Source organism: Manacus vitellinus, unplaced genomic scaffold (assembly GCF_001715985.3).
Source record: "Manacus vitellinus isolate BGI_N305 unplaced genomic scaffold, ASM171598v3 scaffold_50_pilon, whole genome shotgun sequence".
NCBI lineage: Eukaryota > Metazoa > Chordata > Aves > Passeriformes > Pipridae > Manacus > Manacus vitellinus.
In genome coordinates, this window is record NW_021940612.1 from 4,116,505 (window position 1) to 4,144,373 (window position 27,869).

Consider the following 27,869-nt stretch of genomic DNA (forward strand, 5'->3'; position numbering starts at 1 on the left):
TACTGATACAACTTATTGTATCAGAATATTTGAATTTCTGTGCTGTCCAAAAGGATACTAAAGCAGTGGGAAGATGAGGGATAAATGAACATCTATGATGAGTTTAGAAAACATTGCCAGTATGTTCCCTAAAGAAAAAAATGTGGACATCAAAATTCTTTTGTTTTGTTGTCTCTCAAAACTTCAAGCTTCAGTTGCAAAAATTGCTTACTTTGCCTGGCTTCGTTAACTGCAGCCAGACAAGAAGACTTAAAAAAATAATCCCAAATATGTTCAAATATGCCACAATATGCTTCAACTCAGTTATGTCACAAAAACTCAATTTAAAAACAAGTAGACATGTGCTAAATTGCAATTTTTCAAACTTGTGCATTTAAAGCTGTCAGTTTCTACTGCTAAAACATCACATTAGACATATCTGATAGAAATCATACTGTAAAACTGCACAGTAATACCAAATATCATGGTAAATTTAGGTAACTTACAAACGGCATGGGTTTTGGTGTCTTGGATGATGAAAGTATGCCTTTGTCAGGATTTCTGGCAGCACCATTACTCTTACAATGTTACTCTGAAAATCAAATTGGTTTTATCTTGATGACCCAGATGTTATAAAGTGATTTGAAACATAAAAGCCTACTGCTAGTTGGAACCACACATAATAACCAAACAGACCTGCTGGTATGCCTTGTGTACTTGAGCCCAATTTCATATCATCGTTAAAAATATATTTCAAAAAGAAATCCATTAAAAATACAAGAGAATTAGAGAAGTTTGAAGATCAAATAATTCCCAGCTCATCATTTTAGCCACAGACTTGAACTTAACCATCTTTTAAATTATGATTCTTTCACTGAAGATATCATTCATTGTTAAGCCAAGATTTTAATGTAATATTGTATTTAAACAATTTTAAGTTCAAGTTCACCTGTATTCAGCTATTAAGATTTAATTTAGTTATGAAGTATTATCCTCCACTGAGACAAAAAAGAAACTAGGATGAACTCAATATATCAACATGGCAAAATTCCTGTATGAAAGAAAGTCTCGGATTGTTTAAAGGTTACTTAGTGGTAAACCCAGCATAAAACCCGCCTACTTCAGATAATAACCAAGTAATCATGAGTTACACATATGGAGACAGAAGTAACTACAGTGACAAATTTACATAGTTTAATTAAATAAAATTTACATCTATAGTCAATTAACTCTCCCACAAACAAAAGCCAGATTAAATTTTTGACAGTTTTCCTTCCACATGCAAGAACTATTCTCAGCTATAAGATGAATTCAGAGTTCAAATTTCACAACACTGAAACATCTGATTTTAAATTCAAAAAGCAAATTACATGATGGACATGACAGGGAACAGGGTAAGCACAGGAAATTTAACAACCAAATAAAAACACAAAGCCATCACTACCACATGTGCATATGTATGCACAGACACACACTGCAACATCCTTAGCTCCTAACAATAGTTAATGAGATTCCTGCAGTCAACTAACCCGATTCAAAGAAGTATGCCCCACACAGAGGAATATGTCCTTAATAAGTCTGAGACTTCATGAAAACCCAGCTAAAATTATTTCTGGGGTTATGCTGTCTTTAATAACATCAAGTAAGCTGAAATGAATGCTTCTTGCTTAGTAATCTAAAACCAAAAGACTGCCACAAAGGATATGCAGATAGTTTCCAGTAAATAACTGTCAAGCAAGCCTAATATATATATTAAAAAAGCAGCAATAAAAATCAGCCTAACACTGGCAGATAACTTTTCCTCTTCTTGTCTTTTCTAATTTAGAAAAGGGACAAAACAGAGCCCAAATTCACCTAGGACATAAACAAGCAGAATTAGCTTTGTAACTTCAAATGACATGGAAGTTGCACATGCCCAGGTTCAACAGACTAGTACAGCAATATCACTCAAAGCAAAACAGTGCGAAAAGCTGTAACAAAATAGTTCTTTAGAGGGTTTTTCATATAACACTGTCTTAGACCAATTCTAATACAGGGAAAAAAGTATTGCTATAGAAGTTACTCCTGAAGCACAAAATAAGCAGCAAAGACATTAGTATGGCTTAAACTGATGCAGTAAAAGAAACTCCTAGGGTCAAACACCATGACACGTTTAAAATCCTCAAATTTAAATTTCTCACCTTTTCTGCAACTCTGATTCCTTAAAGTCCTAGACGAAATATCTTAACTCTGACTAATGTTATATTTGCATTTGCATCTTTCCCCTCCCCTGCCACCTGCCCATAAGCAAACTAAAGTTCAAGCTTGCCTAAAATCATTCTGATCAAAAATAAAACTCATCCATATGGTCCATCTAACAAATGACTTGGTGTTCTGCACAAACCAAGAGAGATCTTAACAGAAAACACATACATCTAGTATCATGAAAATTACTAAAAGGAAAACAAAACAGACAAACAGTGCAACATCTGATTATTACATTCCTAGATGTGGAAACATTAGCATGAATGTTGGTACTTACTGTTCCTGGCTCTCTGTCTGCTCCCGCAGTAACCAAGAAATGGACAGACATGCCCGTTCAGACACAGAGGCAAGAACAGAAATAAAAAAGGGGGAAAAAAATTAGAACACAAGCCGCAAACAGTTTTAAAATGGCTTTTATTTATAAGTCATTGCACATTCCTAATACAGTGATTTCCTGAAAATTACAGTATTTTGTAAACATGAATTACAGTTTAACCATACACAAAGCCTAGTTTTATTTCATGACAGAATAAGTTATTTTCTTTTCAAAAATTAGTCAAGTGCAATTTTGCCCAATATTTAACTGAATACTAGAATTTAAGCCTATGAAACTAAAGTAACAGATGGAATTATCTAAGTATTTAGTTTGAATACATTCACTTCAAAATTTAACTTCTTGTTCCCCCTACCTTCCCACCCACACATTTGACAATATTATTTTCCTTGAAAAAATTACCCATTATGCAGTTTAACAGTTTTTCACAATATGGTGCAGGCCACTGCTATTACAACTAAGCATTTACCAGGATGTCAAAATGCCCTGCAAAGTATAGAGCAGGTGACCCCTAGTGATCCCCTTTTAAAATACTGAAAAATTCCAAGCTGAATTTTCCTTCAGTGGTATATATGCAGACATTTTAAAGTTTGCCAACAGTTTTTTCTCATTCTATATAACTTGAATTCTTTAGAGATGCTCATAATTTGCAGCAATGTGCAAATCTGACAATGTCCTAATCAGGCCTGCCATGCCTCTCACCTCTGTGGTGGTCTGCATCATGATGCTTCTTGTCATCTTTTATTGCCAAGTGAGACTGCCCACCCAAAGCACTAGAAAGGGCAAGAAGGCCAGCACTGCTTCCAAGTGGAGGGATTCCTGGAGGCTGAAGTCCGGATGGATGCGGCGTTAGAGGCACCGGAGGTCCGTGGCCATGGGAGAGATGCTGAGCCTGCAACTGCTGCTGCTGTTCCCAGTGGTATCATCATCCCCAGAAGAACAACGTATAGCACATAGTTTGGGAAGGATAAGGCAGAAGTTTGGTTAATTATTGAGAATCAATAATGGATTTTGATATTTATTTAGCCTCTTCCCTCTGTCCCACCACATTATATATACTGCATTACATCATGCTGTCTGTGGACAACTCTGTTCACGTCCCATTACCCAAAAAGGCTAGCAGGGTACATATTTAGCAGCCTGAGGAATAAGTTCAACTACTGTGGGTTGTTTTGGGCAGCTACTGCCTGTCACACTGTCATTGGTGACAAAGAGCAGCAGCAGCAGAAAGCCCAAATATTTTTCCCTTTCAATAGAAAGGCATATCACTGCTCTGGAAAATAATGAAGAAAGTTTCACTGGCAACAGTGATTCAAACTCCCACCCTTCTCTTCCTGCAATTTGGAAACAGCAAGTATGTTTCTGTTTTGAATATTAAAAAGTGTAAAAGATACTGCTTAATTTCATATTTAGTGAAGTTAAATTTTCATTTTATTCTAGCCAAGGTTTTTGGAGGAAAGTGTGGGGGGGAATTATTCATGACCTAACATTGTGTTTAGGAACCAGATTTGAGCTCAAAATCCAGGTATTCCAGAGACCATCAACGAAGTCATGGAATTCTCAACAAGAAATATGGTATTAATGAATTAAAATACCTCCATCTGTTTCAAAAGCACCTCGCAAGATCAATAGCATAATGAAAGGACATACAACCCTATAACCAATCTGGCAAAATAACCTGTAAGCAATTTTAGAAACAGAGTTCTTATAATAGAATGTCTTCCACATAGTTCAAATATTAATATATTTTCCAGTTAAAACTGTTACAGTTTTATTAATGTTTTCCAAGTTCAGCTATCATTTATTTTGTCCAAAATGCTCAGCACAATTTTTTTTAGAAAATGAAGCTTCAAAACCATCCTTAGCTTAGTCATAGCTCTCGTTTACTCTGCTACAGGTAAACAGATTTTCTGCCTCTTTCCTGTTTCCTTGTGTCTCGGCATATGAACAGAAGACAGGACAAACCTGTACAACTTGGCCACTCTCCACTATCCCTCTGCTGAAGGTAAACATCAGGAAAAAGCTAGATCCCGCACAATTCATGGGATCAAAAAGAAGACAGATAAACACGTTTCAACAGGATGAACTCAGACAGACATCAAGTTTGACCAGGTAAATGTGACTGATCCTGTAAGAGCCGGCAAAATTGTTACAGTACTGCTGACAGCTACCGACAGCACACCTAGACTACAGCTCACAATATTTCACAAGTTACCACAAAAAACCTCAACTCAAAATAACATTGAAATATTTTATCTGCTTCTATATGTCCGAAGACTCTTCGAGACCAACTGTCAACAACACCTGCACAACATCTATTGGCATATGAATGAACTTATTTATTACTATTTAGATAACTACTGCACTCCTACACTTTTATTTCTCACAACCGCATCCCAAGACGTGCCTTGGGCTGCTTGTAAAATTATGAAGACACAGGAGCTGACATTCAAGAACTATGGACTGGACCTGCTTATCTTTCACTCTTCTGCTGTCCCAACTGTCATTCAGCCATCATTTACTTATTTTGATATATAAGACAGATCTTAAAATTTACCACAATCTGTTTAGTCAATTTTATAAAGCCACATGTTTAGCAAATCTCTCACACATCACGTATCAGAAATTTATTTTCAAGTTCTGCATAAAAATCCTTGCTAGTCTTCACCTCAATACAAACATTTGACCACCACTAAATAGCTTTTTAGTATGTTTAAAAAAAAAGGTAAAAGAGAGGTAGTTCTTATTCTTCTATTTTAATGTGTTTACAACAACCCAAAAATAACATTTTGAAGGAATTTTTGAGAATTATATTTGTTTTAAGCAAGTAACGCAGTAGACCTTCAACAATATCAAGCAGCTATTGCTAATGAAGTTTCATTTAACTGAAGAGTTATCAGTAAAAAGCACTGTAAAGTCTGACAGGACTGCAGGGGTTTCGGTTTTTTCATTTTGTTTTTCTGATCCAGCATCTAAAGAACAAGAAGATATCCCTCTTCTCACAGACTTATCAAGACGTTAGTAGTTTCTAGCACATTTCCTCAGTAACCTGATAACCTGGTGTTTTGGTAGGCTCTCTCAGAGATGGTATATCTTACTCATCCCCTTTCTCATTGTCCTCTTCAACCAGGTCAGTCATCCGCACTTAGCTATAAGACAAAATGAATCAGCAGTGCTGTGCAGCATTCATGGCACTGGTCTTACTTGTCCCCAGCTGCACTAACACCCTGAATTACCTAGTTGTAGCGCACCAATTGCCTGAGAATAAAAAGTGATTTATTTCTTCAAAATTGGTTTTGTGGAGAAAAGCCTCTTCCTTTCTCCAACAGTGAGCTCAAATTAGCTTCTCTTGCTAGTGTGAGCACGGGAAGGTTGAAACAGAGAAAAGAAGTTAAATTGCTTCCATTCTTGTTTCTACTATTCAAGAAATGTATGAAGATTCCTCTTAGCTGAGCATCTCTTACTTGGTTTAATTAGCAAACAAGTCACTCCACTTGATTTCACGAAGCATAGGTTAACAGTTTAAGAAATACTTACAGGTACATTACCTATAATTTCCCTGGCTCTGCTTAGTAGCCTACACACCCAACATTTTGAAAGTCCAAAAAATGAGGAACAGATTAATCCCCTGTAAGACATTTTTAAGCTGAAAGCGCATACTGAGGAGGGCTGTCCTGTGTTTTCTGACAGTACTGCACAGGGACAGTGGGGAGCACTGTCCAGTGTAAGGCATAGAACAGAGTATGAGAGCTGCAAGTGCATCGCAAAGCTGCTCTGCACACCTTTGCAGCTTTGCAAATGGTTACTTAGGGACATGGTACAGAGATCCTTAAATATGGCACTAAATTAAACCAACTTAAGACTGAAATTCTGATCATGGTCTTTTAAGCCACCGACGCTATATTAGGACCTTATGTTTATTATCTGAGGTGCTGTTTAAGACTTTAGTATATTGATTTGCTGCTTATATATTATCTATTCATAACAGGTTTACAGTTCTCCCTAACACATAAAGATGATCCTTTCCAGAAGTTCATACTCTTTTTATTTAGAAAACTTGAATTGTTAAAAGTATATTGTATTCTCTTTCTAGAAGGAGTAAAAGGAATATGTGCCGCACACAAAGGAAGAAACCAAAGACCAGGGAGATGGCTAACAGCAGCATTCACCAGATATATTTAGTAACTAAACATTTGCTATCGTAGATCCTAGAAACAATTATGTTATGCGTATATTCACTTTCCCATCACTTCAAAGACACTAATGCCTGCTCTGTAACCTTTTAAGAGCTAAGCAGCAGTGAGATATAAAACGGAGTAAGTTGGCAGCAGTATCATGGTCTACTAGGCATGTTCATTATCAGTTAATTAAAAACTAACATCTGCCATAAGAAATGTGCTCAAAAAAGGATGAGTAGCAGGTCTGTCTTACTACCAATTATTATCATTACTTGCAGAGCAAGGGCTGTGTCCACTTTCAGAGGGAAGTGGGAAGGTAGAGAAGAGTGTGCAATGATGCATACTTAAGTGACTGCACTGAGATAATTAGCCACAGCAGTGATTTTAAAAACATCATGAGTTCACCCATCATATTGCTGCAAAGCCAGAAGTTCTTCATATTTGCAATGGGAGAAAAGGAATTACAAACTCCTATTACTATACTGTCTAGATGTAGGTTTTATTGCCTCAGATTTTTTTCCTAGTATCCCCATAACCAAACCATAAAGACCCAAAAATCAACATCTAAAAACCACAGCATTTGCTTCTCTGAGCAAGCACCTCTTAACAATTTCAAAGATAGTACAGCTTTTCACTTCTAACATTCTAGGCAAAGTCCATCTATAAAGAGATCTTTAATCAGGACTTAAAATTTGGAATTATGTTTTCAATCTCTGGCAAAGACTTGCAGAGATAAAGAGTTAGTATGTCTTTATGAAACACAGTTCCTATAATTAAACAATGACAGGCCTTCTTTAGGCTCCTTGCTTATCAAGATAGAGCAGTAGTCCCACAATCCCACTCCCGACATTAGACTAGCTCTGTTGAGGTCACAAACACCTAATTTTACTTAAACATCTTTTTTATTTAAAAAGATGGTTTTGAATTCCTATGATTAAACAGTTAGAGCATCGTTCTGTTCTTGAACAGATGTGTGATGTACTATTCAGTATCTGTTGAAAAGCACTGAATCAAAAATTCAGATGTGATTGCAAATGAACAGTGGAAAAACCATTATGCATAGTCCCAAACTACAATAGCTGTCTTCTTTTGCATCCTTTTATATAAACACCTGAGAGAAGAAAAAGTTTCCAAAATCTTATCAGCACTAGCACCAGTAATACAATCAAGAGATTTCCCCAAGCTCCATATATGTGTTCTGAAAAAATATCTGGCAAGTACAGAAGCCATTCAGAGACCTAAAATGTAAAAGACACTATTTCATGTCACCTTCTGTAAAACTGAAGAAATGTGATTTCATGAAACTCAAGCAGGCGGAAAGACATGAGAGCGAAACATGTATTACTGTGTTCAATTTCATTGCCATATTCTCTTCCTTCCCAAAGGGAAATCTTAAGGGTTTTAATTTGCCTGCTTAAATAGCAGAAGTAAGTGAGAGCCTGCATCAAATATCTATAGCCAACAAATATAAAAGGGTCACTCTCTGAGCACACACAGGTAGTTGATCAAGGAATAACCTTTTCCCTCACTATTTAGAAATATTCTTAAAACCAACATTGCAAACATAACCTTCCAAAAAAGGAAATAACACTATGCTTCTGTTGCATCTAGTTTTCTGTCTCATCCCAGAAAAACAAAAACCCTGCACACACAACCCACACTACCAACAGTCAAATATGGTAAGAGGAAACTCATTAAACAGTCTAAGCCATTAATTAATACTTGCATTTAAATTTCTGTACATACTTTCCAAAAAGTATTTCAGCTACAGGGAAGAACATATTGCAGCAAAACAAGCAATCTTGCTTAAGAATATATTCACATTCTTCTATAATAGAGTGATTGTATGCATGAACATGGGAACAGCAATGGATACTACCTACTCATTACTTCTGGAATGCCTTTGATATAGTCCCTCACAAAATTCTTGATGCTAGATTGGAGAGATACAGTATTGAGGGATGGACATATGTATGAAGAACTGGTTGGATGACTGCATCTGAAGAGTCAATGAGACTCAATCCAAAGAGTCAATGGCTCCATGTCTCTGTGGAAACCAGTAACTAATGGTGTCCCTCAGGGAGTCCATAGTATGACCAACACTATTCATCAGTGACACAGCTAATGGGACTCAGTGTATCCTCTGCAAATTTGCAGATGACACCAAGCTGTGTGGTACAATTGATTCATTTAAGGGAAGGAGTACCATCCAGGTGAACTTTGACAGGTTGGAGAAGTGGGCCCATGTGAATCTCAGAGGTTCGACAAGGCCAAGTGCAAGGTCCAGCATCTGAGTTGGGGCAATTCCCAGCATCAGTACAGACTGGAGGATGAAGAGGTTGAGTGTAGCCCTGCTGAGAAGGACTTGGGGGTGCTAGTAGATAAACCATTGGACACATACCAGTAGCGTGCACCTGCAGCCCAGAAAGCCAACTGTATCCTGGGCTGCATGAGAAACATTGTGGCCAGTGGGTGATTCTTCGACTCCCCTGTCACGAGATGCCTATCTGGAGTACCATGCTTAGCTCTGGGGTTCACAGTGCAAGAAAGACACTGACCTGCTAGAGGCCCACAAAAGTAATCTGAGAGGGTTGGAACACCTTTCCTAAGAAAAAAAGGCAGAGATTTGGGGTTGTTCAGCCTGAAGGCTCCAGGGACACCTTACTGTGATCTTTCAATATACTAAGTAAGTCTATAAGAAAATGGAAAGAGACTTTTTACCAGGGTGTGTAGCGGCAGGACAAGGAGCAATGGTTTTACACTGCAACATGGTAAGCTTAGATTGGACATAAGGACAAAAATTTTTACTATGGGGGTGGTGAGACTGGATGCCCCATCAAGGCCAGGCTGGATGGCGTTTTGAGCAACTTGGTCTAGTGGAACCTGTCCCTGCCCATGGCAGGGGGTTGCACTTCATCTTTAAAGGTTTCTTCCAATCCAAACCATTCTATGATAGGTGTTACCATTCACAGAGGGTGGAAAAATGGACTCACAGGAATCTCATGAAGTTCAACAAGGGGAAGTGCAAAACCCTGCACCAGCCAGAACAATCCCATACATAAATACTGTCCACCCAGCTAGAAAGCAGCTTTGCAGAAAAGGTTCTGGCAGACCAACTTGCTCATGAGCCAGCAATGTGCCCTTCTGGCCAAGCACGTGAATGACGTCCTGGGTTGCATTACACAAAGTATTGCCAGTGGGTCGAGGAAGGGGATCCTTCCCCTCTACTCATCACTGTTGAGGCCACACGTGGATTACAGTGTGCAGTTCTGGGCTTCCCAGTACAAGATGCATGGACAAAATGGAGAGCACGCAACAATGAGCCTAGAGATGGTTAAACAGTCCCAGCTCTCTGAGCCTGTCCTCATATGCAAGATGCTCCAGTCCCTTATCTTTATGGCCCATCACTGGATGGCCAAATGACAAGACAAGAGGCAAGGGGCACAGACTGGAAACATGGGAGGTTCCTCCTAAACATCCGAACACACTTGCACAGGCTGCCCAGGGAGGTTGTGAAGTTTCCATCCTTGAAGGTACTTAAAAGCCATATGGACATGGTCCTGCACAACTGGCTCTAGGTGGTCCTGTTTAAGCAGGGGCAAGGGAATCAGATGATCTCCAGTAGTCCCTTCTAACCTCAAGCATTCTGTGATTGTGCTGTTTCAGAATCACACAGAGGGTCAGGTTGGAAGGGACCACAGTGGGACATCATGATTCAACCTCCCTGCTCAAGCAGGGCCACCCTAGAACACATTGCACAGGATTGCATCCAGAGTTCTTGAATATCTCCAGTGAGAGACAATCTGTTCCAGTGCTTGCTCACCCACACAGCAAAGAAGTTCTTCCACATGTTCAGGCAGAACTTTCGGTGCATCAGTTTCTGCCTGTTTCCTCTAGACCTATTGCTTGGCACTACCAAAAACAGCCTGGTTGAATTCTGTTGACATCTTCCCTTCAAATACTTACAGACATAGGTGAGATCCTCTCAGTCATGTCTTTTCAAGGTCAAACAGGCCCAAGGCTGTCAGCCTTTCCTCATAGGAGAAATAGTCCAATTCCTTAACCATCTTTGTAGCTCTCCACTGGTGTCACCCCTAGTGACAGGCCTTTCACTAGACCTCGTACCAAGTCTTGTTCCTTACTGCTTTCTTCCTGTTTAAACGTGTTTTAGAAAAATGAGAATCAGATACTACTATAATTTCTTCATTTTCTACCTAATTCCTTTCAAATATCTGTTTATTTTCATTGATTTGATTTCCTTGCTTACTCTTCTTCTAAATCCTTTATTCTAATAGATAGAAAGCTACACGGGACCACAGTAAAAAAACTTTAAAGTGCCCACCACTGCATCTCTAGCTAATGAGCCAAAAATGTGGTTTCATATAAGCTGCTTGGAAACTATCCTTATGTGAACAAGCCACAGTGCCTAATGTGGGAAGAGAATGTCTCTTCAGAAACAAAGAACAGTGTCTTCAGCATGTCTCTTCCATCTATATAAACCACAAGAAATGTCACTGTACTACAGAAATTTAAGTCCATAAAAGGAAAATACTGGCCAAAGCTATTCAAAGCTTTATATGTCACACATACAGAATTTGTGTGACGTTAGCATGATAATTTAAAGGCCTAAGTGTCTCATGGAAAAAATCATGTTTCTTTTTCATGCTTTGTTTGAGAAGATACAAAGGGTAGTATCTTTGGGTCTTAACACTGATTTTTCTACTCCTACCAAAAAAAACCCCAAACCAATAACCAACCAAACAAAAACCCACAACTTTTCAGGGAAGAGAATTTATGTCAGAAAGCAAATATCCAAGTCAAAAATATGTCAGTTACTTTTATTTTGCTAGATTTCTGAACAGAAGGCTCTTCAAAGTTTTTCACATTTCCTGTTTTCACTTGTTCAGACAACACAACATTAAGAAGTATCCATTGCACAACAACTTGTTTTAAGCAGCAAAGGGTTGCATAAATTGTCTCTCATAAAACAGAAAACTGACGCTATACTGGGATAAAGGTAGCTTCACACACACACACACACACTCACCAAGAAGTCCTTTTTTCACAAACTACCTTCAATTCTCAGGTAACTGAAATAAGGCTGAGAAGTTGTATTTCACTGCTCCGCTGATACAGTGATTATTAGGACACTAACTAAGCCCTTCTGTTACTTTAACTATGAAAAAAAAATCCGATATAGGCCATCCAGCAGCACATATCCTAAGTAATCTATGAATTTATTTCAGAATAACATGAAGTTTATGGTTCCCAACTAGTCTTTTATGTTCTTTCCTTTCTTAAATCCTTTTCTACTCGGTCACTAAATTCCTTTCTCAGAATTCACTTTCAGTCCTCTGCTATGGGATCCTCCCTTAGGAATCAAGTCTTTTCTCATTGTTATTCAGAAAAAAAAAGAAGGAAAAGCAATGCTGATGAAGATTAAAAAGATCCCTTCATGCTCTGGTGCTCTCACTACACTTTTACACTCATGCATTCCTCTCTCCCTGTAAAATGCATTTCTTTTACACACGTGCGTTACAGTTTTGCCATAGAATACTATACCTGTCCAGCTCTAGCGTTTTTCTCTCTACTTTAGCAAGATTAAGTTACGTTCTTTAAATATCACTAAAGTAAGGAAGGTTAGCACACTTACAAGCATAATTCTAATTATCTATACCCTTGCTCTAAAAGGTTAATAGTTCTTTATCTAAAGAAAGAAACTAAAAGTTAGTGGGAGTCATGAAGCTGCCACACTAACTTACCTGAAAAAAACTATATATTTATTGATTGGTGTAGTTCAAGAGACATGCTATTCCACAATTAACATAGGAAGAGAATACAGATCCCAATACGAGGCCAGCAAACAACTGGTCACCTACAGAAGACCCAAAGTACGCAACCAAGACAGTCAACAAGGGTCAAAGCAGTTAACCCTCATTGCATCTACCTAGTAAAACTCTAAATTCAATTTTCAATTACTACAACAGGAAAATTTTTTGAAAGTGCCTTTTATAAGACATATAGATACTAAATCTCTTGTAACATCCTCATAAGCAAACACAGAAAGCGTGGTCTGGATGAGTGGGCAGTGAGGTGGATTAGGAAACAGCTGAACGGCACATCCCAGAGGGCCATAATCAGTGGCACAAGGTCTAGCTGGAGGCCTGGCACTGGTGGTATTTCCTAAGGTTCAATACTAAGCCCAAGCTTTCCATGAGGCAGCAGTGTGCCCTGGTGGCCAAGAACAACAGTATCCTCGGGTGCATTAAAAAGAGCTTTGCCAGCAGGTTAAGGGAGGTGATCCTCCCCTTTTACTCAGCCCTGTGAGGCCACATTTGGAGTGCTGTGTCCAGTTCTGGGCTTCTCAAAACAAGAGAGACATGGAGCTCCTGGAATGAGTCCAGTAGACTTACAAAGGTGACTAGGGGGCAGGAACACCTCATTTATGAGGAAAGGCTGAGAGAGTTGGGCCTAATTCAGCCTTGAAAAGACATGACTGAGAGGAGACCTCATCAATGTCTACAAGTACCTGAAGGGAGGGTGCCAAGAGGATGCAGCCAGGCTCTTCTCATTGGTGCCAAGCAACAGGACAACAGGCAGAAACAAGTGCACAGAAAGTTCCACCTGAACATGAGGAAGAACTTGTTTACTGTGCAGGTGATTATGCACTGGAACAGATTGTCCAGAGAGGTCATGGAGTCTCTCTCACTGGAGATACTCAAAATGCACCTGAATGCAATCCTGTGCCACGTGCTCTAGAATGACTCTGCTTGAGCAGGGAGGTTGACCAGATGTCCCACTGTGGTCTTTTCCAACCTTACCCATTTTGTGATTCTGAATGTGTAAATATATTCTTTAGCTTGTATTCTAAAATACCTTCTGTTTTCATGAGAAATTTCAGGTTTTTTAAACAAAGGGAAAACCAGAAAATTCTTCCAATGTGAGAAAGGCTTTAGCTGCTATCATTACACGGCCAGTACCAGTACACACATAGTACTTTTGTTGAATTACAAGATCCCATTTTCGAATTTTATGTACTGTAAATTTTATTACTTTACACTTACAGAACTAAGAAACAGGTCTTCAATGTTTCCCAGTATAACTCAAAGAGCAAATTCAAATTCATTTTCAAGGGTAGCTTATTAACCATTGATTAGTTCCCACATTACCACTATACATCACAGACATATAGGCTGCGGAGGAGAAAGGACTCACTCTTTCCCTTAGCACAAATCTGAGCAGCAACTCCGTCTTTGCTGTGCCTTTCTGTCTTGCTGCAAACAGTTAAGTTTCACTGCCCTTCCTTCTGCCATTTTCAAGCCCAGGCACCACAATTAGAAAGATAAGAGATAACACATTTCAGATCACTTCTGTAAACAGTAAATGACAGATGTGGGTTGACCCCACCCAAACGATTTGTCACCGCACCCAGTGAATAAGCACATCAGCTGTTTTTCTACTACAGTGATCAGCAATTAACTATTTAACAAATTTTTAGCTATAATTCTTTAATGTCAGGATTTCTAACATCCCATTGACATAGAGGGACTAATTATATAGTGCTGCCAGCACTATTGGTGCTTTCACCAGAGCAGATCTGCACCAGCAGCTTAGCTTCTCTCTGAAGCCTCTGCAAATCATTCCATCCCATGCAGGCAGAGCCCTGCAGCGAGGATGCAGGGCATTGCCAGCAGATGGAATTCTTCCAGTTCAGTGACATCTTCTCCCCAAGGTGCATTAGCACTCCACTGGTGTAGCTGCATCCACATAAGGGCTTTTGCCAACAGAAAAGGGCTTTCTTTCCTCCTCTGTGCTTTAAGGCACTGCAAATCAACCTAAAACTCTGTAGGTTGTACCACATGCAGACCCACTGAATCATAAGTAAAGCTTGTATCAGCAGCTATACTGGCAACACAACAAGCAGCCCACAAACTAAAGAAGTCCTTATGCTAGCATAAGCTTATATATCTACACCCCCCCCCCATACTATATATGATATATACACAATATTTTATATTACATATGAATATACAGAATAGTATGTATAATACATAGCATATGTTACATATATACTGACTGTTTATACTTTTATGTAAAAACATAAAAGATCTTTTGTGTGTTTGTACATATGGTTATTCTTCTAAAAATACGTATTTCAGGGAAACAGTTTCTGTCTCAAATATCTTATAGCAAAAGAAAAAAAATAGAAATGAGTCAGAAGACCAAGTTTTTAAGGGTTCTTGTATTAATCATGTAATTCAGTTTTTTTCTTGCTTTCCTGAAATTAAATTATTTTGGAGGGTTTTCTTTCCTTATGCTAAATTCTGAAGAAATATGGGATGAACAGCAAAGCTGAAGGCAACCAGAGGAAAAAGACCGCAACAATGGAGGAGCCAGAGAAGCCTTTGTACAGGACAGATGCCACAGGGCAGAAGGGGTAGTGAGTCACTGGAGAAAAAATTATCCTTGTTCAGGAAAACATGGCTTCACCAAAGGCCTTCCCAGACTCTAAACGAAAGTAACAAATTCAAAACCACTGTCTACAAGTCACAGAAGATGACCTAAGTTCTCTTAGTCCCGACAAGACAAAGGCTGGTTATCTGAAACCACTCACATTCCTCTGATCACTGTCAATGTAAGTCAGTTCAAGAACAACTCTTTTCTTTAATTTTAAAACAGTACATATATTGCTTTCTCTGAAGACTCAGATGCAAGCCTCAAGTCTCTGGAAGGAAGCTGTCAGCACACATTGCTTCAGGTCTGCAGAAACTGCTGACATATTTCTTTTCTGCGGCAACTATAAATTCCTCCTACTGCTTACCTTCTAATCTCAAATCTATGTATTTGCCTTCTTAGCTACTGTTAACATACTGCCATCATCCAACAACATTTCAAAAGCATGCTCCGGCAGCACAGCAGCCAGAAACAACTAGTTCAAGCATGCAACAATTTGGAAATGGCTTACAGATATTACTCTAGGGGGTTTTATTACTGACATATGATTATCTTAAAAAGCATCTATTTTCCTTCCAGGCTCTTTTAGTCTCCAGAAATTTTACTCTTGCTGAACTTGAAAACAGTAATGCCTTGAGTAGCAAGGCTTTTTGGTAAATTAAAATCCAGAAGTTAAATACATAACTTGAAATTGAACTCATCACCCTTTTGTCCAAGCCACTACTAGCTACAAAAACATTTCAGAGTCAAAAACTGAAAAATATGACAGTTACAAGACAAGCATTACACCAATTTTTATTTACCGTCCCCAGCCACAGGCTAGATCCTTGTAAGTTTCCTCTAAATTCCATAACAACTTCAACATGCCAAATGATGATCACTTCTGAACATGCATTTGAGCAATCCACTTTTGCTAATTCTTGCTTTTATCTCCTCAATACTACTGCTTGTCAGTATTTGATTTGAAGAGCTAGTTAGCCAGTACCTTTATAAACACCACTGAATATTCTCAGGCAATTAAGCATTATATAAAACAGCAACCTTAGTAGTTCAGCAAGTACTCTGAAAAATTAAAAAATAACTCAGTTACTAGATAACAGGAATTCTATAACTGACACAAACTTTTAAGCATATTGAAGAATTACCACTAATTCTGTAAAAACTGTCTCTTTGCCCTGTCTTTAATGTTTTCTAAAGTTATCCTAAATGCCTACGATAGCCTCACTCTGTGCAAGAATAAGGAAAGTAAGCTTCTTGTCTAATCCTCCCACATAGTCCCTATGTTTTGTCTTGCTCTTCCCCTGTGAAAAACATAGCCATTTTCTGTTTGTATGTTGCTGTTTTCTTGCTCATTTCCAATGTTTACTACTTTTAATACTTGTGTTCCCCCGTATGTTCCTCCAGTCTCTCTGCACCTTCCTACTCCCAGTGACTCCATCTTTGTCACTGTCACCCAGTTAGAAGTTATTTTGCCTGAGAAGTCCACATCACTCTCATCTGCACAGTCACAATTAGTTCACTTCAGTGTATCAGCGTTTGCTTCTCAAAATCTGTATGGTTCATCCTTTGCACCTCTCCTACTGCTAAGTAGGTCAACTTAGAGCCCTACGTCATTCAACATATAAACTCCCAACAACTTTCTCGGCTCCTACTCACACTGGGATGAGACAACTCCATGAACATAACCACACTTCATCCTTATTCAACTAACTTCTTTGCATTTGATTTCTCCTCATATGCCGTCCAAGCTGAATTTCTCTTCTGTGTTGGCCAACCAATTCACTCTTCCTGTCCAGCTCCTTCCTCCTCCAAACCTACTGTATTTCACACTACTTTCAAGACGAGAATGGCAGGTCACATCATACTTTTATCTTCACCTACTGACTCTTCACCTGCTACAATTTCCCCCCTTATCTTACTTGAAATATGAACACAAAGCAGACATTTGTATGAGAGAAGAAATTATGTTCATCTTTTCAGTGGGTCTCCTTTTACTTATTTAATAACTTAGGTTTTGTGAATATTATCTACTTTATTCGTATCTTCAAACATGGAAAGCTATTCTGCCTGCATATACTTTAATCAAGAGAGGTGGATTGAATCACTCTCTAGAGGAAGTAATCCTTTCCTCTAAGATTAAATAATTACCCTCTGGTCAATTATATATACAAATATACACATACACTCTGCTCCAACCACATTCAAAAGCAAACCCATCCCTAACATGCATTTTGTCTTTCAAGTAGCCCTTCTATATTGTCCGTATTAAAGCTCACTGAACACATCTGCTGCAAATTCTTGCCTTGAGCTGTACTATTCCAGCATTTTGACCCAACTTTAGTCCCTACCATTCCACCAAAACTATTCTTTCCAAATCAGTCTAAAAGAATCATTTGGAGCCAAGTTCACAAAATGAATCAATCTCCCCAGCTTCTATCTACCTAACTCTTCCTGAAACCACATGTTCCATTGACATGCCTTCTTTTTTTGTTCACTATTACTACATACACAATTTTCTAATTTTACCAGTCCCTCTGCACATCTATCCTGCTGCAAAATAGACCTGCTCAGAGCTCTACATCATTCAGTGCCACATCTCCAACACCTGCTCAGTAGAAAGTAATTTAGGAAGTGGTACCAGCTCACAGTTGGTACATCACCTGCTATCTCTTCAGAATCTACCTGCTTTCTGCATTCACAGTTGTAGCTGCATATCTTCAGATTTAAGCTCTAGCTAACGGTATTTCTGTCCAACCATTGTCCTCTCACTCCTTTTCTGAAAGCTGTTAAGCTTCACAAATTTGTAACTATATACTTGGATTCACCTTTGACTTGAAGCTTAGATACTAGATTTAAATGAGAGAGCCACCTAAAGATCTCTTGGTTTTCTTTTTGGACAAGATCCAAGATGGAGCCTTTTCTATCCACCCGACAGGAAAGCTTGCAAGACAAGGGAGGTCTGTCATGCAATTCAATTTTGTTTAACTTTTGGATGCAATTTTGCCCTCTCCAGAATGACTGAGAATACCTTCTTCTGCAGAATATTGTCTCATTTAGACACTACCCTCCTCTATATTGCTGCTCCAATGTTCTCTGTTTCCCCACCAGTCTCTAGTGCACAGGGGGTGGGGGATGGTGGTGTGGAAGGAGCATGTGTCAAATGGAAAACAAGTCTGGTTAACACTATTTGTTCATTCACATTTTACACACCCCCTCAGATTTTCTCTTTCGAGTAGGTCAAGCTACCAATACACATCAATAATGCTTTCTTATTTTTCCTCAAAACTTAGTGGCACTAACGATAAAAATCTGACCATTTTTCAGGGATTGATATTTTGAGAATACTAACTGTCATGCTGACAAATACATTCCTCAGTTGCTTTGGTCTGGAGCCTTTGTATTCTAAAAGCAGCTACCATGGCAGAATCCTAGGATACAATTAAGATTTCTATGTGCTTTAAAATATGAAGGATAACCCAGGATGTTACCATGCAATAGAGCTCCTATTCCCAGAGTTTAGTAATTTAGACTTGCCGTTAGTTTACGTTAAAAGCAAGAAAAGTGTCTTGTGCTCACTAGATCTCATTTTATTTAATTTAAAAGAACTAGGCAATTTCCCCTCCCTCAGCACATAATGCAGATCAAGGCTGAGAAGGATCTAAAGCAATGCTACAGCTGTTTAGCTCTTCCCTTGTACTAAGTTCCGCATTCATTTCTGCTCTAGTCTGTATTTCTGTTTTATAATGAAACATACAGCCTAGTTATTTATAGGCTTTCTAAGGATTAACTACACACTCATAAGAATAAACCCTCAAGAGGTTAACCTCATCCTCTTAAGCTTCACACACTACAATCCCACAGATAGCTGGCAACCACAGCCAAGAGAGAAAAAAAAGTCCCACATCTTGCTAATCCTTTAGCCAACCATCTCATGCAACAGTGGAGAGGCCTCTCAGAGGCCAACAGCTCAATCTATCTCAGGAACACTGTCAATCCAAAAGATACATATTTCACTGAATCATTAGCAACCCATCTCAAAAGGTAAAATAAGGCATACCTGGCTTCTAAGTGGTATGATGAAATCATGCATCAAAAATGCAATGCTAAAGAAAGTTTCCAGTTTGCTGCTTGCATTTCTCATTCAGATGTTAGTATATTCTACTAATTAAACTAATTTATTGAGCAGAAAGTAAATGTAATAAATTTTGCATTCACACCTAGACATCCCAATTTAACTTTCCCTTATAGTTGCTAACATGAACTTGGAGTACTTGTGATCTTCTAGACAGGGCCTACCTCAAGAAAACAAGTCATCCCTCAAAAAAAAACCAAAACCAACCAAACAAACAAGAAAAAAAGCACCCACAAAGGAACAAAAAAACCCTTTCAAGTTAAACCATAATAATCTACCTAATTATTTCATACCATGATCTGGACTTTTCCTTAACCCCAGAAGAGGACACTGCCCAGCTGCAGCAATGCCAAGGATTTAGTGGGTGCACTTATCTTTTTAGTCAAAGGTTTCTGCTTTATTATTTATCTAGTGAAATTGCTACTTTATTCTAATATAAATACCATTTTAAAAAACTGAAAAGGAGGTTGTTTAGCCACACTGCTACCCCATGGCTGAAAGCTAAAGCCTTATACTTATCCATGCAGGATAAGTATAAGGCCAGTGGTATGACTCTTAATAATCCAATATCATCCATGTTTTTTTCCTGAAGTAAAGATTTTTAATCAACACATAGGATTAGCACTGCTTGCAAGCTCAGAGTTCAACTATGTCATTTTTTTTTAAAGGTGTCAATTTATTCATTCTGTTTTGTACGTGCTTAATATAAACCAATTCCAAAGTCTGGCTTTGGACTTCACAGGCAAATTCTCTGAAAATCTCAGTCCTGTGAGACTGTAAGTGTCTACCCTCACAATCTGTCCTCTAACAGGCCTCCATCTTTTTAACTGGAAAAAAAGAAGTATAAAATAAATATCATTCAAAACCATTTTGTACTTCAAAACATTATTCCCAGTAATTAAAGTCTTTGTTCCCTTCCAAAATTCACACACAGCACAGCAGAAACAAAATTGCTCTAACTCAAGTAACCCAATTGCAAAACTCTTGATTTATCTAATGTCAGGAAATACTGGTCTATACAGACAGACAGGAAAGGGGGGGGGGGAAGCCAAATCCTGACAAAAATGTAGAATTTTATTTAGTCAAGAGAAACTCTATAAGTGAACACAAGCCAGGAAAATTAAAAACTTTCCTTCCATCCTCAAAATTTATCATACATAAGTATCCTCGGTAGCATGACACCAGAGGCTACTTGATTGCATCCTCTACTGTTACAGACTGGTCCAGCCTATTTGCATTCTAAAAAGAAGTTTCATGATCTTTCATGCTCATAATAGGTATCTAAACTGTTAAATTACTGTATCTTTTCTCATCTTGAAAGGCCTTGGCAGCATGGCCCTTCCACAGTTCTTTACACTAAGTTGGGTCCCTGAACAATACTGACAGCTGCTATCAAACTGTGCCGTGCTCAGCCTCACGGCAGCTGCTGCTTATAGGAACAGACAAGCTTCTGATGTGTCCTCCCCTCTGGGGAAAGGGCTTGACACCCTTAGTACTCAGTGAGGGGGAGAAAAGGTCCACTGAACTGTCAACCTGATTTTATGCTATTCAGATTTTCCAGGACACACACTGTCCCTTTAAAAGAAAACCAAGCGCATGTCAAAGTATGAAACTTATCGTGCAGCACAAGATAACTATTGATTAATAAGACTGCAAGAGATCACTGGGATGTACATCTAATTTCAGCATTATGTATACGCGCGCATCTACATGGTGAAACAAACTTTGTGCCCAATGTGTTAATTTCCTCATTCACAGGTTTGGATTTGTATCGCATCATTCGGAAGTCTTTCATAAGACACAGGAAAGTATCTCTTCAGGTGAAATATTAGACAATTAAAAACCAAAAAAGGTGGAGGCTTCTATTCCTGCTTCCAAAGAATGTCCCTCCATTCTCAAAAAAAAAATTAATTGCATGTGACACTTGTAGATTCTATGGTTTTTAAAAGACTACATTGTGCAGACATAAAAAGAAGTAAATTACATGCCTGAGAGAGTAAAATTTGGTTTGTCTAAGTAGCACTATCCTAAGTGGAGCAAGAATGTTTTTAAATACATTTTAATACATATTTCCTTTTACTGCATTAACTCTTCTTTAGAATTAGTTCATTAAGAAGGGTTTCCATTCCATTTTCATCCTAAATAAGTCATTTGTTTTAAAAAATACAGGAAAGTACAGTTCAACCTTTGTTAATCAAATACTACAAGTGTACATGTGCTTGTATTTCAAAGATCAAATCAGGTATTCATAAAGTAATTCATTACACAAGCAAAGCACAGAGGAGAGTCTGACAAATACAGATGTAATTGTGTTGGGTTTCTAAGATGTGATTAGCAAATCAACTAAGTAACAGTCAAAATTTATACGAAGGAAAAACAGCAGAGATTTGAAAGGGGGGATATGTTTAAGCAAAGCTAATCTGTCAAGTGTAATAAAGCAGCTTGAATAAAATTTAAGCTGAAAATCCACTGAAGCTCCCCATTTCAGGGAGGAAAAGCTATTAAAAGGAAATGAAGGTCACCCTCCCAGTTTATTTCACCTAATTGACTGCCAATAGCTTACCACAGGCAAACCGACTGCAGATCTGCAATTGAGAAACTGATGAAAGGAGCGTTTTCAAGCTGAGGCTCATTCTTTCAATCCTCCCTTACTCCTATTTTGTTTTTCATCTCCAGTTGGGATGTAATTTTAAGCACAGATGGATTAACCGGTTCCATTGTCTGTAGACGTCATTGGACTATGGCACTGTTAATCCATACAGCAGCATGTCTAATTATCATTACAAAGTGTCTGAGGGAACTATAAAGACCAGCAGGGCATCTTTTCACAAGCAATTAACATAAATTGATAAATGAGTAATTTGAATCCACTCAAGGCAGATGAATTTTACGAATAAAATCAGAAAGGACAGGTTCTTGTTTCAGCTACTTCTTTCACTTAGTCTGGAAGGGCACAAAACATGAGAAATATTCTACACTTAATGGCAGGGGAAATGAACTCATACAGTGGAAGGAATGTATGGTTCAAAAAGTTCATTAATACAAAGCCAGTGACTTGTGATTGACAACCAGTCACAAGCAAGTAGTATTAACTTTTTCAGCATATTTAAAAGCACATTCTTGGTGAAAGGCTATTAGAACACTGTGTCAGACAATTAATACTACTTCAAAAGCAAGTGAAGTTTCTATTCAGTAGCTTGCTAATTTAAAATTCATGAAAGATTCACAAGAAAGGGAAAAAAAGAAGAATGAATAGTTGTACAGGTTCCAAGAACTCAAGTGTCACAAAAAGCAAGAGGTAAAAGTAACTAGATCAACTGACATTCAAAACCTATAAATAAACAAGCAACTCTCCTAATAATTATATTTCTTGAAGGACAAGTTTTGTTATATGCAGCATTGCTGAACAAAATGATGTTCTGACAAAGTAAACTATTTTTCTTCTTACTCCTGCTAAAATCTGTGTGAAGCATAAACACTTCAGCAACACTGGACATCAAAACGGTGTTAGATATCAAGACATTAAGTTTATTTTAAAAATAGCAAAGCTGTAAGATATGAAAGCGAGTTATACACACTGTAGGAGGTAGACCTGGAAGGCCACGTACCCCGATGATGGCATTCAGTTCAGCCATGGTCACTTGTTTGGCACGTTCTACAGCTTGGGCCACTTGTTGCTGATGCTATTAAAAGAAGAAAGGGTATGGGGAGGAATTTTTGTTAAAGTATTGACCACACCAAATCAAACCAGGATCACAAACACTTGAATAACCGGTTTGAATGCAGAAGCCCAGACTACCTATTGCAAGACATCTTATGCAGGTAAAAAAGGTAATAGGGGCCTATTTATCACCTGTTCACAAGGAAACAAGAGCCCTGAAGGCAGATAGTTTATCTCTTACCCCATGCCATTTCATTATTAATTTCCTGGCAATTGAATAATCATTTTAACTGAGCTGACAGGACAATGTCAACTTCACACTAGTGTCAGTTTTAACATTTATATACTCTGTGCCCACACAACAGAATTTACCGAAATTTCAAACATGGAAAAGCGCTTTGCTGAACTCAAGAATAACAAACACACTCTATCAACTGCAGAGTTTGAAAATAACAAGCTTCAAAACATAACAGCAGCTGCCCACAATACACTAAAATCACAGTCATTCAGATCGTATGTAGGTTTATAACCTTAAACAGTGTTTTGCATCTTAGCTAAATACTCACCCTAACACTAAAGTTTGATACAAATTGTACAGAGAAGATAAGCATGTTTATTTCAGTAGGCAAACGTTTGACAACTGAATATCTAATAAGCAATCACCATGATTAGAAATGAAAGCATTTTCTCGTATTGGTACTATTTTACAGACTCCCACTCTCCCTCAGGCAATGAATGAGGCTGAGCCATTCTCATCAGTTTGAACACAGATTTGTTAGACCAAATTAGCAGGGGGTTTGCACACTTCAGCTCTAACAGATGTTCCTTACACTTGTGTATTGTGATGAAATTAACATCTTAAAACTAGCTAATTTGCAAACAGAAAAACAACATAATTGCACTTTAACAGCTGAACAGTTTTACTTACTTCCTGAGACAAAAATGGGATGACTTGTGCACAAATTGTATTCAATCTCTTGGCGATTTCTGTCTACAGAGGAAAAGTATTTTGATTAAAAACTGTTTTAGGGGTTTTGACATACATTAGCTGGTATGCAGGACTATATTAAGTTCAGACAGTGAAAAAAGTAACAAAAAAATACCCATTTTTCATACTACTGCAAATGTAAATACTTAATATATAAGACCAGATGAGAAAAGAGATTTAGTTAGCTACTCTAGGACATCTGCCATGTCTAAAGCACCTAATCTGTATACACATTTGGGCACAAATCTGGTCCTTGTATAAAGTTCATTAACAAGTAGAGCATTTTTGAAATCCATTAAGTCCCAGAAAAGCCTTTTAAAAGGTAAATTTATTATTACTCAAATTATCAAGCAGCATAACATGAAGGCGACAGGCATAGAAGAAAAATACTTCTTTCATGATCAATTTTATCTGCCTATTAGAAGATAAAATTATTTTTACTGACAGAAACACACCATCAGGCATATGAAAGAAATACCAAAACAGAACTAGGGAAGAATGGAGACAAAAAGTACAGACCTCAAAAATCCATATTGAAAGAGAATTAAAACATTGCGGACAAGAAAAAAATTAGATCAGAAAGTGTGATAGTCAATAATAGCATTAATCCATAAAGATATTTCTTGGTTTGCCGGGGGTTAGACAAGAGGTCACTGCTGCGAATCATTAGGCCTTCCATGAAATGACAAGTATTAAACCTGAGCAAAGATAAACTCACTTAAAGAAGTCAGACTAAAATGTTGCTAAATCTTCTGCCAAGCCTTTTCCTGAACTTTCCCATCATCCTGAGTTTTTTTAGAAGACACTGATGTGTTGATCCTTATAGGTCAGTCATACAATAATTAGGATACAAAAGCCACCCTCTCCTTTTATGTCTCAGCATACAGGTGATTTAGGATCTAAGTCAGTAAGCTTTAACACCTCTTTCCTGACCTCTGACAGACACTGGGAAAATACAGGATAGCATCTAGCATCCAGACTCCTGAGACTTGTAAAACACCACTACTTTCTGACACGAACCACTCCACCTGACCAAAGACTGGTATTTGACACAACTACTGAAGTTTTGCAGTTCTGGGATATTCTTCCTAGAATAAACAGGTTTTCCTTAACTAAGGACAATGAAGCAACAGTTACTTTAGAGTAAATCTTTTCCTCCCTGCAACAAGGGGAACACACATATATTATCAACTTAAACATCTATAATTTCCCGGAGTACCACAGTGGTCTGTTTCTATTCTGCTTCATGACCATAAAACATCCATAATTCCATATTTAACCTTTAGTACTAGTACTACATACCTACTAGCAAAGTCAATACTAGGAAGTTAACAGTTTAACTATTATCAGTTATCAGACTTAACTATTACTAAATCTGTTGGTGCTTCTCTACTAACAAGAAAAAAAAAAGCACACGTACTAAAGGGTATTTTTCCACATACCTACTATATCTCTCCAGAAAGCAAGGTAAATCAGCTATGGAAAACAATTCCGTTACATAGCAATCTGTTTGGCTGATGTTTAGGATCCAAGGATTTAATTGCCCTAGACCAACTGGATTACCTTTGTTTTTGTGGACAGAAGCCAGGATAATCATAGCAGATTACAGACAGGAAAGAAAAAGAATAAAGTAAGAAACTAGTGAGTGGTGTCTACTGAAAAGTTCTTTGGCCTGTATGGCATACACAAAAGTCTTCCTATTCTGAGATAAGTATCCTTATTGTTGCTGTAAGGAAAAATCATCATCATCATCATCATCATGGCTAGGATTTGAAAACAAAGATTTAGGAAGGGCTCTACCCACGTTTGTTACAAGTGCACTGGTGGCTAAAAAGGCCAATGCGAGATAGGCACGTCTGGTTGCAAAAGGCACAGCAGAAAGACTCCTTAGGTGGTATATTCTGCAAGACACGATTCTTTCTGCGTTGTCTTTTCTCCTCAAGAGTGATCCTGCGTGCGTTCTCAAAAGCATCAGCAGCATTAAAGATAGTGTGTCTCCAGACCTCCCAATTGGAGTTCAGAGGAAAAAACTCTAACCCTATAAAAACATGGAAGTTGTCTACATTACTGGGTTTTTCTCCCCAAATATCTGAGCTTCACTGTAATAACACTGCAGTAACATAGCACGCACGTCACAGAGTAAGCAAAAGAATACAGTATCACGTGATAATTACCAGTCCCAACACAGCTCAATTAGATTTTATTTATTCATTTTCTAAAACAGAGGGCATAATCAACCCTTTCCATGTCACTCTTACTTTAAAATTATTTTGTCTCGGTACTATCATGCCTGACTTCATATCAGAACAGGAAAAAAAGTATCCTTCTTAGTTAGTCTTTACCAAAGCTGGACATCATTGATGATCATATACGAACAGCAACTTTAATTCACCCACAATGCTAGGTAAATTTGTATGAACATGCCATAAAATAAGTTTATTTTGAGATTTCTTAACACTGTTACAGGTGCCAGCTAAGAGACATCTACACTGAAGAGGCTATTCTAAACATTGTAACAAAAGTCTGCTTACTAGAATTATTTCACACATGTAAATAAGGTACTTAAAATTACTTATCCATTATGGAATTTCATACATCTCCTGTTTCCTGCCGTCAAATGTTTAGTAAGAACTATTCTTATTCACTAACATCTTAAAAAAATATTTGTTGTCTAGTAAGTTGTGAAAGTGAGGTTTTAATGCACAATTCACCTCATCTTGCCAATCAAGAGTTGCAAGAGATTGTTTTCAGAATTGAGAAAAAGGAATATTTGTTACTTTGAATATAAATCTAACTGTTCAAAAAGCATTCACCTTTTAAGATTAAATACCTTTGAGTACACAGGTGTAAGCATGTGTGTGTGTCTACATTCATTCTTGAAAGCAAAACCCCTTTCTGAAAGAGTCAAGGAATTTCATTAATCAAGACTAGACATCAGTAACTCGTGTCATTAGAGTAAGTCCTCAGATTTGAGGCTCATGAATCTGAGTCTTAAAATAAAGGTACTTATCGCCTATTCCTAGAGGCCTCCCAATATAATAAAACTATTATCTAACTACTGATCTCCAGACATACAGAGAAGTCAGAAGAATGAATAAACAAAGGAAATTTTGCAGAAAGCTGCTCAAACATAGACAAACATGACTAATCACCCATGTTCTTTGGCTCCTCGGTAAAGCAAACTACAGAAGCCTGTATCTCTCATGAAAGTCCTCAGAGCTCTATGGAAGTTCTTAGTAAAGCATCTGAAGTGCCCTTAATTGTTTGTGTTCTTAATGCAGAACCTCTTGAATACATTCATTTTTAATAGAGAACTTGAGTGTGGGGCCCATCAAAGAATAACAAAACTATATCATTCACTGGTTCTTGCTGTTGTAATGACTATCTTTTGATTTATTTGCAAATGACAAGCTTGTCAGATCCCTGACTGAAGCGCTACCCTCCTTTCTGAAGTATCATTAAAAATTAACATGAAGGAATACAGCTGCATTTTGTGAAATTAAGTTGAGCTGATGGATTTTTCTTCTCTTCACTCATGTAATTTTTTTTGTCTCTGTTCCATTTAGTTAAGGACTTAAATGTTTTGACCTAACCATTGCCAAACTCAAGTGTTTGTACTTAAGTTTGTCTCTTGCTAAAGTGACTTCTTAACATAAAGAACCAAGCAGTCAGACTAGTTACTAAATGTACTTATTTAAATAAGGCATTTTACTAAGCAGTTAAGAAAGCTTTTATATAAAACTGCAAATTTTTTCCTTCTGCATTGTTAGAAAAAAGTATAGAAGTGTTTTCCTTTACAATAGTCTGTTCCAGATAATTGTGCATTTTGATAGCCCGTACTTTCCAAAGCACCACATAAGATATACTTAAATCAACATGATTCCTTGGAACACACAGAT

The 27,869-nt window shown here is 37.8% G+C and overlaps 1 protein-coding gene across 4 annotated transcripts in view; it reads right to left on the bottom strand.

The window, feature by feature from the left end:
• Positions 1-27,869, bottom strand: part of TLE1 (TLE family member 1, transcriptional corepressor) — a 68,468-nt gene that overhangs the window by 25,603 nt on the left and 14,996 nt on the right. For 2 of the 4 annotated variants that reach the window (XM_029962929.1, XM_029962927.1), the window contains exons 3-6: positions 23,911-23,973; positions 22,900-23,004; positions 3,260-3,464; positions 2,501-2,517 (exon numbers count right to left, since the gene is read on the bottom strand). In XM_029962929.1, coding sequence (XP_029818789.1) covers positions 2,501-2,517; positions 3,260-3,464; positions 22,900-23,004; positions 23,911-23,973 — 390 coding nt within the window. Of the gene's footprint in view, positions 1-485; positions 526-2,500; positions 2,518-3,259; positions 3,465-22,899; positions 23,005-23,910; positions 23,974-27,869 lie in introns of those variants that run through there. The other 2 variants (XM_018080986.2, XM_018080988.1) reach the window with 2 other exon arrangements.